The sequence below is a fragment of the Stegastes partitus genome, unplaced genomic scaffold, assembly GCF_000690725.1.
Source record: "Stegastes partitus isolate 25-593 unplaced genomic scaffold, Stegastes_partitus-1.0.2 Scaffold669, whole genome shotgun sequence".
Classification (NCBI taxonomy): Eukaryota; Metazoa; Chordata; class Actinopteri; family Pomacentridae; genus Stegastes; species Stegastes partitus.
The window spans coordinates 234,024-247,196 of NW_007578400.1; the positions used below are offsets into that span (position 1 = coordinate 234,024).

The window sequence follows — 13,173 nt, forward strand, 5'->3', positions numbered from 1 at the left end:
GAAGAGGAGGAGGAGGAAGAGGAGGAGGAGGAAGAGGAGGGATGGATTTGTTTCGGACGGCGTCTCAAACGACAGCCTCCTTTAAACGCTCGTGACAGGAAGAGGAAGCGCGACGTCTTCTGCTTCCTGATGAAGCTCCTTCACTCTGAGCTCAGACTTCTGGATGATTTCTTTCATTTCCACATAAGACGAAGTGAAAGTGACGCTCTGAGCAGCTGTTAGCTAAAAACAAACCTTTATTCTGTCGATTGAGCCTCGAGGTTTCATTTTTCTGATTTTTATGACCAACAAATGTCCTGTAGTGACATTTAAGATTAAATATTTTGTTTTGTTGTTTTCGCTGCTCTCGTCAAAGCTGCGCTAATCATTTTCTGGCCACTAGGGGGCAGAAAAGCAAGAAAACAAGCTAATATGTTGGCAAACAGATGCACTAACGAGACACTCTGCTGAATTTAAGGGTGGATTCTGCAGATAGATAGTTGATGTTTAGCTAGTTAGCATGTTAGCATGTTAGCTGTTCTCCTTTTCATCCTGTCCTGTGCACGAGCATGAACGTGCACGAGCATGAACGTGCACAGGACCCGCTGGGATACTGTTGTGTTGATTATTTATGACACATTTGTAGATTCAGGGAATAAACACCAAACAGACAGCTCGCCAGCCAGGAGGCTGAACAAAGGTCTAATCCTGCAGCTCTTTTTTTGGCTCTGTTTTGGTCTCCACCAACTCCTCAGAACAATAACTTGACCTTTGACTTGCTAGCGCTCCATTTCTAACCATTTTCATCGGCATCTATCAAAGCTTTTACTAGAAACAGAACTGGGTTTCAGTTCTGCTGCACAAAAACAACTGTTATTGTCATTTTCCACATTGGCTGCAGCTAATAAGTGAACATGGTGTCTTTCCCATGAAGCTCACTCCTGACTTCAGAGGGCTATGAAGTGCAAATGAGGGACTCCCTTCAGCTTTCTGCCCACCGACTGATTACACACGAGGACGGCAGTAAATCAAGCAAACTGTGGTCCGACTTGTTGCATTACGGTTAAATATTTCACCTATGAAAGCCACATGACACGCTGGGAGCAGCCAAGAGCCAATAAGAGGCTCGCTCTAGCTCACCACCTCTGTTACTGGCTGCACACAGGCCAGGCAGTAAATCAGGCGGATTGCGGTCGGATTTAGCTGCTGGAGCAAAAAACTACAAATCAAATTCAATCATTAAGAGCTCTTAAGAAAACCGTTTCATTACCGAAGGCCCTCGCAGTGCCACGGCGGAAATTAATGCAATATATTAAAGCAGGGCTCCCCGGACTGCTAGCGTGTTCCACGTTAATCCAGCAACCTAAATAATAATCAGAGAAACAGCTTCAGAAAGCACAGGACAGTCCAGCAGCTGTCAGCCTGCCTCGCTATCCAAGCAGCTCCAGGACTGAGCAGCTCAAACTGGGTCGCCCTGGTTTACCGGGTCAGGATCCACTGTGCACATATTATGCAGATTACGAGACGCGTTTCCCAGCGAGTGTGTTTTTATCTGAGTTTGAAAAGCGCTGACGTCCGACTGGGCTGCAGCCTGAGCATGATGTCAGCGGCTCGACAGCGCAGATGAAGTCATGGCTTCACATCCTCTGCTGGTTTATCTCTGTGAAAGATTCCTCGTGTTGCCTTTGGGTCATGTGGGAAACATCAGAACTTAACCGTGCATGAACCAGCAGCTCCGGGAGGGAAAGACAGGCACTAAATATAACAGAAAGTCAAACAGGGAGAGCTGCTTTTAGCGCTCTTTTGCTCTTAAAGTGCAAATAGTTCCGCCTGTTTGAGCAGCAGTGGCTGTACAGGAAGCTGTAGAGAGGCTATGAGGTGATTAGCTGCTGCAGGCATGAGCCGTTCATCACCGCTGTTCGTTCGCTTTGCAGCATCTGTGCTTTCACACAATTAATATTTTGCACATTTAAAAGAAAAACACGTTCCTACATATCTGAGAATTTGTGCAACATCAGCGTTTTTCTGCAGGACTCTGCACCTCAGCAGCACGTTTTCATTTCATTCTCTGTTTCTGCATGGTGGGATGAGCTGACCCAGCCATGGCAGCACAATGAAGGTTTGTGAGGCTCAGAGCAGCAGCTAGAAGACGTGTGATTGGCTCTTACGTGTCCCTGGTCGTCCAGCTCGTTGTTGGTGAGCTTGAGCTTGTCGAAGCTGACCACCTGCCTCATCCAGGTGTCTCCTGAGGCCAGCGAGTCGGGGTGGATGTAGACCCGCGGGGGCACCGGGGAGTCGGCGTTTCCAGCCACCATCCACTTGGAGCTGTGATAGACGTACCTGCAGACACCAGAACCAGAACCGGGACGTCAGAAACACAAGCAGCTGTGATGGAGCTTTGTGCTGACGGATCGTCAGAAGTTCTGTTTCCTTCAACAGAACACGACCAGGTTCTGACTCATCAGCATCTCATCACCTAAATGATTCAGATGTTTTTAAGGTCAATCTTTTAGTGATTTAATGAATCTAAATTAAAATCTGCCTGATGGAGTTTTTAAAGTTTGGATGTTTTCTCCATTCAGAACATTTTTATCTTTTTTTAAATAAAAATTTGCAAACTACAAATTATTACAACTGAAAAACAAAAAGAACATTTCAGAAAACCTTTGGTCACATTTTAAAATATTTTTTAGTATTTTTTTAGCAAGTGTGACAAATATTGAGTTTATGTTTAGAGTCAAACTTTTCTTTTTCTTTTTCTTTGTGTTTTTTAATTGAAAAACTTTAAAATCTGCTTGATTGAGTTTTTTGCAGATAATTTGCAGGAAGATCAGGTTTGAATATTTTCTGAGTTCATAAACTATTCAAACAAACAAACAAACAAACAAACAAACAAACAAACTATTACAGAAGCAGCAGGAGGAGGTTTAATTGTTTAAAAACAAAACAACAATTTCACAAATCTGAACAAACCCCCAAAATATTCTGAAAACACATTTTGAAATATTTTCTGTGTTTTTTTTGTTTTGTTTTTTAGTGTGTGAATGATTGAGTTTATTTTTAGACTCAAACCTTTTTTTTATTATTTTATTTTATTTTATTGAAAAAGCTGAAAACATAAAGTTTAAACCTTTGGTCACATTTTTATGTTTTTTTCTGGTGAGTTTGTATAAATTTAGGTTATTTTAAGGGTCTTTTTTTTTTTTTAATTTGAAAAACTTAAATAAAATCTTCCTGTTGGAGTCTCAGCAGAACCTCAGCAGAACCTCAGCAGAACGTATTTGGAGGTGAAACTGAACTTCAGTCCGAGCCTCCTGCTCTTTCTCTCTCTCTGCTTTTCAAACTCTTCACTAATCGTGTTTTTTGTTTCCCAGAAACTCCGTCATCGTCACTCCTCTGTTTTCAGAACTCGCTGGAGGTCACGTCCGGGTCGAGCCGTTATTACAAACCCCCAGAAAACCGAGAGCCTCCAACAAACAGCGGCCGCGTTGCCACAACACTGGCTGCTAAAGCTCATCTGTTGTTTCTTCATTGCGCTTGAAATTTCTAACAAGAGCGACATAAAATATTCCATCTGCAGTCGCACGCTCGGCCGCATACTTTCAATTAAGCGCAGCCATAACATTTGACGATGTTGTGTGCGTCGGAGCTACAGCGAGGCGTCCCGCCCATGAAACAGCAGGCAGGGAAAACCAGAGAGAGGTGGACTCTCAGCCCCCGGAGAGAAAAACTGAACCAGAACCAGAACAATGCAGTGAGAGGAGGCCGGGGGGGCAGGAGGCCTGAAGGCGGCGAGGTGAAGTCAGGTGGACCAGCTCTGCTGCACAGCTGTTGGCCTTTAGTTCTGCAGCCGCTCTGCCAGAACCGCCACTCACCCGGACAGAACCCTCATCTGCTGCTGGTGCTGCTGCCTGGACGGGCCGACCCGCCGCACACACACACCAGGACGGACGACACGAACCCGGCCTTCTTTAACACACACACACACACACACACACACACACACACATACACACACCTACACACACACTCACACAAACACACCCGCCCGCTGCGCCCGGACGGTTTCTGGCGCTGCCCGTGTCCATAATCTGCTTCATCACCGTGTTCAGGAGCTAAAGGTGCAGAACCTCATCAGAACTCACACAGACCACAGACGTCAGGTGGATTCTGCAGGTTCTGGAGACGTTTGTGTTCCTCCAGGAGGTTCTGGACTCATGTGGATCACATCTGTGATAAATGCAGGTTTTACAGACGCTAAGGCTCAAACATCTTCTGTGTTCCTGATAATACTGGAGGAAAAACATCTAGTCTCATTTTGAATTGATTTTAATTCATTAATTTGTGTGTTTACGTGTTTTAGGTTCTGCTCTACAAACACACTGTAGAAACTGTGAACATGACAGGAGCAGGACGAGGACGTCTCCATTTAAAATATTAACGTCCCAAAACTGAAAACAAACAAATTCTCAGAAAACATTGGGTCACATTTTAAATGTTTGTAGTATTTTTTAGTGAGTGTGTTTAATTTATTGAGTTGATTTTGGGGCCAAACTTTTTAAAAACTGAACTAAATGTGTTTTTTGCAGGACGATGAGTCCTGAACATCCAGTCTGGACACACTGGAGGGAAAAAACGTTTATTCACAGTTTAATAGATTTTTAGTGAGTGTGTTTGAGTTATTTAGTTTATTTGGGGCCAAGCTAGAAAAGAAAAAGCGTTTTTTTCAGCTTGTGGAGACGTTAGTGTCCCTCTGAGAGCAGACGTTCCCTCAGGAAGCTTCATCCTGAACACATGCAGGTTTCTTCATCAGTAGAGACTTTCCTCCTCCAACACCTTCCTCCCGTCGCCTCTTTCTAAACACACTAGCGTGCTTTGTCGCCGCAGAAACAACAATCGATCATCTCTGGCGGGGAAAACTCCTAAAGAGGCTTCTCAGTGCTGGACTAGTTAAAACCATTTCCATTTATTTAATCTGAGGTTTTCTGGCGGTTTGAGCTGCAGGAATGCGAGCGGCACAAACTGCAAATGGTCTGTGTTAACAACCTAATGCGCTCCTCCACCGCACAGCCTTCACTGCCATCTCTCCTTCTTCTTCTTCTTCTTCTTCTTCTTCTTCTTCTTCTTCTCTCACAATAAAGAGTCGTGGCAGGAACCGGAGCGACCGCACGGCGAGTCGCTCCAACCAGCCAATTTGTTGTTTTATTGCTCCATTAATCTGTGATCTCCTTTTGTTCTGTTGGTTCTGCAACGAAAAAACCCAAAAACAACAGAAACTTCGTGACACAACTCAATTAGTCAAATGGAAGATCTCCCTCCGTGGTGTTCCTGCTATTTACAGAAAGCCACAGAAATCAGATCAGAACCAGAACCACAGAACTTTCAGCTCGTCGGGGCACAAAGTGAGTTTCTGGCCTCGAAGAAGCGACAAAGTCGAGTCGCGATCGTAGAAATCTCCAACGAATTTAAAGCAAATTTAGCCAAAATGTTCTGAAGAAGGTCAGAAGGTGGCGCTGTGGGCTACAGGGGCAACCAGAACCAGAACCGCTGAAGAAGATCAAACCGTCTGCGAGGGAAACATGGAAGAGTTTTAATGATTCATGTGTTTAACGGTTAAATGTTTGTTATTTTTAGATTTGCTTTTTAAAAGTTTTGCATTTTCATGAACTTCTTTCTTTAAAGCTGATTTGACTCTTCTTCTGCTAAATCCTCCACGTTGTTGAACCACAGCGTCTCTTTGACTGCGTCTGTCTGTCGTTTGGTTCTTTCTGTAATTAACTTCTTACATTTTAACGTGGTGTCATAACGTCGTCTTAATTAGACCAGAAGCCGTTTTTCTGTCCACTTTGCAAACGTCTCTGTTTTAGCTCCATGTTTGGTCTCCACCGGCTCCTGAAGGCAAATGTTTGACTGTTGATGTGCTAAAAGCTCCACTTTGTTTAACCGCTGTGTCTCTTTCACTGCGTCTGTTTGTCATTTGCAGCTTTTGTGTTGTTGTTCAGCAGAAACCAGCTGCCTGCTGCGGCCCAGAGCAGCACGAAGGCAGCAGCCAGAGCGAAGCGACGCAGAGACGCTGCAGCGTGAATCCTCCAAACGCTGAGATTGAATCACTGACCAGTCGTTACAGCTGGTTGAAGGTGGAGGAAGTGGACAAATAGGTCCGTTTATCTGATATCTACTGAGTCTGGATGAATTATTTCAGTTATTTTTAGGGTTTTTTTATTGGAAAAACTAAAATAAAAACCTGCTGCTTGAGTTCTTCTCCATTCCCAAAATACTGGAAGAAAACACTTAACTTTAAATATTAATGCCGTCCAGAAGCATCCTGCAGCTTCAGTTTGACTTCTGCTGTTAAACTCACTGATCACGTTTAACAGCATCTATCAGATAAAACTTTACATTACAGCTGCTGTGAGTCCCAGCAAAGGACCTGTTCAGTCACTGTCATCACTAAATGCATGTTTATTTACATTAAACTGATAAAAGCTGAAATAAGGATCCTAAAGTACCAAACACAGACCTCACAAGTGTAGTAAGACTGACGGCTCTCAGTATTTTAATCAGTAGATTTCAGGGAAGCAGCGTTTATTATCCACTGAGTCTGAATCCAGCATTTTATTTAGAATAAATAAATAATTTTATTTAAATAAATACTGTTGCTCCAGAGTCCTCACAAAGATAGAACTATTACGAGTCCTCACTTAGACTGAGGGTCGGCTTCAGACTAGAACTCAGTACCGGACTCAGACTGGGTCGGTTCTGCATTTTCTGTACAATTTATAAACACATTTAAAGTCACAGAACTCTTCATCTCCAATCACCTGGAGTTCACCTGTCCTGCTGCTCACAGCTCAGACCCTGAACCACCAACACACACACACACACACTCACACACACACACTCACACACACACACACACTCACACACCTACTCACACACACACACACACACACTCACACACACACACACACACACTCTCTCACACACACACACCTACACACACACACACACACACACAAAGCAAAACACAGATTGTGTGTGTGTGTGTGTGTGTGTGTGTGTGTGTGTAGGTGTGTGTGTGTGTGTGTGAGAGTGTGAAGCTGGCATGCACATTAAAACACACACATTTACACACAAGACTGTTCACTGAGTTACTGACAGAGTGAATATGACGACTAGATTACTGTTCAGTGTGTGTGTGTGTGAGTGTGTGTGTGTGTGTGTGTGTTTTACTTGTGTCGGCGTTTAAGCGTCAAAAAGCACCAAATGTCCTCACAGAGATGGTTAAACAAGAGAAGAAAAATGGCCCAAACTCAGATTAAAACAGGTTTTGGTTTAAATTCTGTTCAGAACCGGGTTCGGGTCAGAGGTGTGTGTGTTTTATCCTCTTTTATTGTGTTTTTAATTGTGTGTCAGCATCCAGACGTGTGTGTCCTTTTATTTCTATACTAGTGAAGCTCAAACAGCCTTAAAAACACACACACACACACACACACACACAGCTTTGATAAGCTGCATTATTTTCTGCTCTGTTTGAAATGATTGGACTAACATTAGAATTAGGATTAGAAATAAAGACTTTAAAGTCAGATTTAGATTAGAACTCATTAGAATGAACAGCTGTCCTCACAAGTACAGTAATAAAGACGCCTCGGCTTCATTTTATCCTCTTTTGTTTTTATATTAATTATACATAAATATCCAGACGTGTGTCCTTTTGTTTCTGTGCTTCTTTTAAGACCAGACGTCTTAAATAAATAAATTTATTAATAAATAAAAACAGACCAATTTTGTCAGAACTACATTTTTAATTAAGGTTATAATGAATCTGATTTAGAGTTGAGTCTAAATAAATGGCTGTCCTCATAAGTTCAGTAAAACCGCTGCCTCTGGAGGCTTTTGTCTCTTTAATGCCTTAAATAAAAATGTGTTTCTAATTATTGGAACGTTTGTGTTTTCTATATGTAAGATTAAATGTCCTCACAAAGATAGAGCTCCACTGAGTCCTGACGTAGGTTCAGTTTCAGACTAATGAGTGTTTAAAGAGTTCAGATTTAGTGGTTAATTAAAGGTTTGGTTTCAGGCAAATGTCCTCACAAGTGTAGCAAGGCAGACGCGTCTCACTGGTTTTAGATGCAGAAAATATAGATATAAAATAAAGTCATGAATAAAGTTCTGTTGTGTTTCTAGAGCTCCAGACGATCATTCAGTTCTGGTCGTGGCTGCATTCGGCTTTTTCTTCTTCTTTACAACAAACAAACATTTTAACCAGAAAAGCTTCAAACTGAAGGAAACGTTTTTTGCTTCATCTGCAAATTATTTAGAAAAAAATCCAAAAAGAGTTTTCTGCTCCTCCTTGTGTTTTCAAAATAAGAGCCTCTTTCTGGGCTAGCTGGTCGGGTTTTGGGGATCTTTGGGTTTGTTGGCGCCGATCTTCTCCGCGGTGTGTTTGTTCTGATGTTTCTACTCTTCTGAGGTCCGGGAACATGCCGGGCTGGAGCTGAGGTTGTGTTTGTGGCTTCAGGGTTCCCGTGTGGATGCGTGTCGGAGCGACTTTCTTCCATTTGTTCTGCACTGAAACATGTGAGTGTTGCTCAGACGTCCACGTGAACGCTCGCTGAGGCTTTACGGGATCTTCTGGCGTCTGAAGATCCACTGCGAGGCCGAGAACCTTCGAGACGGCGGCGCAGGAAGTCAGACTTTAGCTCGACCTTTAGGCCTCAATCTGTTGTGAGTAAAGTCTGTCACAATAAAAGTGGGAGCGGACTTCCTGCTGTCCAGCTTCACGCCGCCGCCTTTAAAACGCTGCTGGTCTGAGAAAGGCTGACTTTCAAAATAAAGCTCAATCATTCCTGCATCACAAGGACCTGCTCCAGCTTTGGTGTAAATAGAACCGAACGTTTTGTTTTGCAGCATTAACAACATAAATCACAGAACTTATTCCTGAATGACTCATTTTATGTGATTCTAAGAAGTGCAGGAGGTTCTGGTCCAAAGAGGTTCACATTGTTTTACATGTTTTGCACCAATCTGGAACATTTTTGCATCATTTTGAGCAAGTGAAAAGATATTTTGGTCAAATTTTATATAAGTTTTAAAACATTTTGTGCAAATCAGAGATTTTTTTATCTGTTTTATCCTGTTGTGACGGTTTTGTTGCATTTTAATACAGATAAATTCACATATTTCACATTTGCACGTAAACGATGAGCGACACTCTGTTATAAGTTTAAAGATATTTGAATCCATTTTTGCATCATTGTGAATCCATTTTATTATTATTTTGGTCACACTTCTTGTAATTAAGGACATTTTTTGCACTATTTTGGTCACATTTGGAGTCATTCTCAAGACATTTTGCATAATTTTGGGAAACTTTAAAGACACTTTGGTCCAAGTTTGCATTAATTTTAACACATTTTGTGCAAGTTTTACGTCCTTTTTGGAAGGTTCAGACATTATGAACAATCTCTGTCATCGGTTTTGTTGCATTTAAATACAGACGAGTTGACGTATCTGACATGTGCAGCTAAACGATGGCTAATATTCTCTGTATTTACTTTACTGTCAGCACATCTCATTGTTTATGATATTTGGAGATGAATTAAACACACGTCAGCGTGTCCTGTTGTGATCAGCAGCAGCGTGTCCAGACCACCTCTGCTGGTTTTAGCGACGGCACCACGTGTTCTTCTCTAAACCTTCCTGCGGTGGTTTAAATGCAGCTTCTGAGGCTGAATCTCAGCAGCAGCAGCTCCAGCCGGTGGAGCTCTGCGTTAGAAGCAGGATCTGTGGTTTCTTTCCATCGTCAGACGTGAGCCTGACGGTGATCCTATTTGCAGGCGGCCTCCGGCCCGCCGGGATGATGAATACATTTCAATCTCGTCTCTCTGGCTCCGGCTGCTGCTGCCGGGCCTCCGTCTTATTGCATATCCAGAGAGATCCATCACATGCAGGTCAGCCTGATGCAAACTAAAGGCAGCGTCCTGCAGAAGAAGCTGCTCAATCTGTTGAGTCCAACCTGAGAACTGGGTCAGAGCGTTGGGGCCTGACGGTCCTCCAGGAAAACACGACTTCAGGTCCAGCTCGCTGCAGACATGTGGCCGAGCATATCAGCTGCAGCTGTGCGTTTATTAAAAGGCTTTCTGAGGCTATTTTCAGCCGACGTGAATAAGAAGTGTTCCTCCCGTTGACAGGCAGCATCTGTGCGTCTGAAGCCAGACACTGACTCAGCGCTTTGCAGCAGGACGTCAGCGATGAAGTCGGTCGAACTCAGACGTGTTCGGACGGGAGGAGAACGGAGATGTAAAGACAGACCGTCGCTCTGGTTGAGTCGCTTCAGGTTTCCAGACACGTTGATGCAGCGTTTGGGTCGTTTTGGGCAAATTAAAGATGCTTTGGTTCATTCTTGGGTCATTTTTAAGTCGTTTTAGGTCTTTTTTGGCGTATTTCATGTACTTTAGGACATTTTTGGCACTTTGTGAGTCCTAAGTTTTTTCCGTTGGACTCTTTGTTGTCATGCTGGACAATCAGTTTGAATCATTTACGAGATGTTCTGTAAGATTCTGGAAAAACTTGTTTGTCTTTTTGGACGAGTTAAAAGACATTTTAGTCACTTTTGAGTCGTTATTAAGTTGTTTGAAGTCATTTTAGGCACATTTTGTGTAATTTGGGGCCAGTTTAAAGACACTTTGGGCATTTTTTGAGTCTTATTTCCTTTTTTTCCACGTTGGACACATTTCCATCAATCTAAATAACTGTGGGCCGGTTTCAAGACGTTCTGGCCACTTTGAGGTCGTTTCCAAAATGTTTTGAGCACATTTTGCATAAATTTGGAAAAGTTTAAATAATCTAGAGGTACAGATTATTTTAGACCACTTATCTCAGCTTTTATTTTGCATCGTTTTCAGGACGTTTCCAGTCATTCTGGACACTTCTTGGTCACACTGAGGCCTTTCTATCAGGTTTAAGACATGTTGCTGAATGTTTTGCATCGTTTTCAAGAAGCTCTGAGTCATTTTCGGCACATTTTGCATAACTGTGGACATGTTGCTTGTCTCTGAGTCGTACTGCAGACGTGTGAGTGGCGTGGGCACCTGTATCTCTTGTTGTCCACGGGGACGATGTCCATGGCGATGTAATACTGCTGGTGAGGGTCCAGACCTGCGATCTTTACTCGCATGGCAGGAAACATCCTCCTGAAGGAGAAAGACAAGCAGCACGTTACTGGTGTGTTTGAAGCAGCAGCCATCATGACAGGTGGACAGCATGTGACTGACTTCCTGTTCAGGTGACAGAGATGCAGAAGAACAAACGTTTCTCCAAGTCGGTGATGACAAGACGAGAAACGAGACAGAGAGACCAACAGTTCTGCTCTTTTACGTGTGTTTTAACAGAAAGGAGGCGAAATTCTAAAAGAAACGGAGAGAACGTGACAGATGTGAGCCTGTGACGTGCACATCTGTCCTCCTCATGGTTGTCACGGCGACTATTTCGGTTCAGTCGAGCTGCGAGCGAGAAAATGACACAACGGAGCGTTACGTAATCACAACGACTGGATGAGTTCATGGAGGACGACGGGTTGCATCACTGAGTTCAGACAAACATCCAGCGAGAGCTGCAGAGTGAAATCGTCTCCGTCTACGTGGACGTTTGTCTTCACTGAAGCAGAACTCGGAGTCCGGCTGCTCGTTTAAAGGCTCCTTTCATTTAAAACTCACATTTAAACCGTCTCGTACGTCCGTTTCTGCTTCTTAAATCATTTTCAACAACTCCTACGTCTTCTGTCTTCCTGGTCGCTGCTTCAGCTGGAACTCATCCAGTCAGGACAGTTTCACCTGATTGAGTTTGAAAGTCTCCTCTCAGAGCCGCCGCCTTTAAGTTTGAGGCTTTGCAGCTTTTGGTTACGACCCAGAACTTTAAAAAGACAAATTAATCTGATAAAATAAAAAATAAAAAACTTTAATCACAAAGGTTTCTTCAATTTTAGAATTTTTATCAAAAAGTTCTGATTCTTTGCTCCTTTTTTTGTCATTTGAGGCTTTTGGACAATTTTTATGCCACATTGCAGAAAAAAGGTTTCACACCTGATCTGTTTTTGTCACTGGACAATTGTTCACGACATTTGTGGCAAGTTTGGTCAATTTTGGGGTCGTTTTCAAATCATTTTGAGTCATTTTTGCATCATTTTGTGCACGTTTAAAGACATTTTTGACATTTATTTTGAGCCACATTGGGCACATTTTGTCTGTTTTTTTTTTTTTTTTTAAATAAACAATATATCACTTGATGTGTTCATGTTCTGTCCACCTTCCTTCATGACTTCAGCAGAGAGAAATCCAAACCAGGTCCAGACTGTCTCCCTGACCTCTGACCTTTGGGCTTTTTTAGGATTTTTTTCTGCAGCTGCAAAACTGTCACAAGTTCTTTCTACTTAAACTGATTTGAGGAACCAGCTCTTCATATTTTCTAGCTGCAGCTTGTAAAGCCTGAGACTTAAACTGATGCAAACCCCATAAAAATTACAGTCTGAAAGAGGAGAGAAAAAAACCGGCACCTATATTAAATAACAGTCTGTGGATGGAGACGGACACGTTTCAACTTAATTCCTCGTTTTGCACTTCAAACGTTGCATTTTTTCCCCGTTTTCATTTAAAGGTCGTAAATCCGAGTAATGAGAAAAGAGCGGCTGTTTTCTTGCTTCCCTCCTCTTCGGGATTTATGGGCTTATTATGAGCAGGCCGTGAAATACGCGCGGCGACGGTCGTGTCCGACTTCACTCCGCTTCAGCGCAATCTGATTGTTGCTCTATTTATGAGCTGATTACCAATTTAAACCCAATTCATAAAAATAAAATTTAAAAAAAGGAGGAGGGCGACGTTTTAAATCTGAAGCCAGAAGAAGAGCTGAAAAACAGCTTTGGTCTCGTTTTACGCACGAAAAGAAGAGAACAAAACACCAGATTTAAAAAGCTGCACCGAACATCTACTATTTCAAAAATTGCAAACAAATACAACTCATCTGTTAAACTGAAAAAAATACGGTTAAATCATCTTATTTGTATTTATTTTCACATCTGCAGGCCTGAAAGCGGACGATGCGGAACACGTTTACCCGCCTGTCTGACAGGAGGCTGGATAAAGGAACGTTTCTAAACCATTTTGCAAGAAAAAATAGTCCTCATATTTAAATAAT

At 42.6% G+C, this 13,173-nt stretch overlaps 1 protein-coding gene across 1 annotated transcript in view; it reads right to left on the bottom strand.

Annotated features, from left to right (window-relative positions):
* Window positions 1-13,173, bottom strand: part of tbx15 (T-box transcription factor 15) — a 34,999-nt gene that overhangs the window by 15,233 nt on the left and 6,593 nt on the right. Inside the window, exons 3-4 of the mRNA XM_008290371.1 lie at window positions 11,076-11,177; window positions 2,148-2,319 (exon numbers count right to left, since the gene is read on the bottom strand). Coding sequence (XP_008288593.1) covers window positions 2,148-2,319; window positions 11,076-11,177 — 274 coding nt within the window. The remainder of the gene's footprint in view (window positions 1-2,147; window positions 2,320-11,075; window positions 11,178-13,173) is intronic.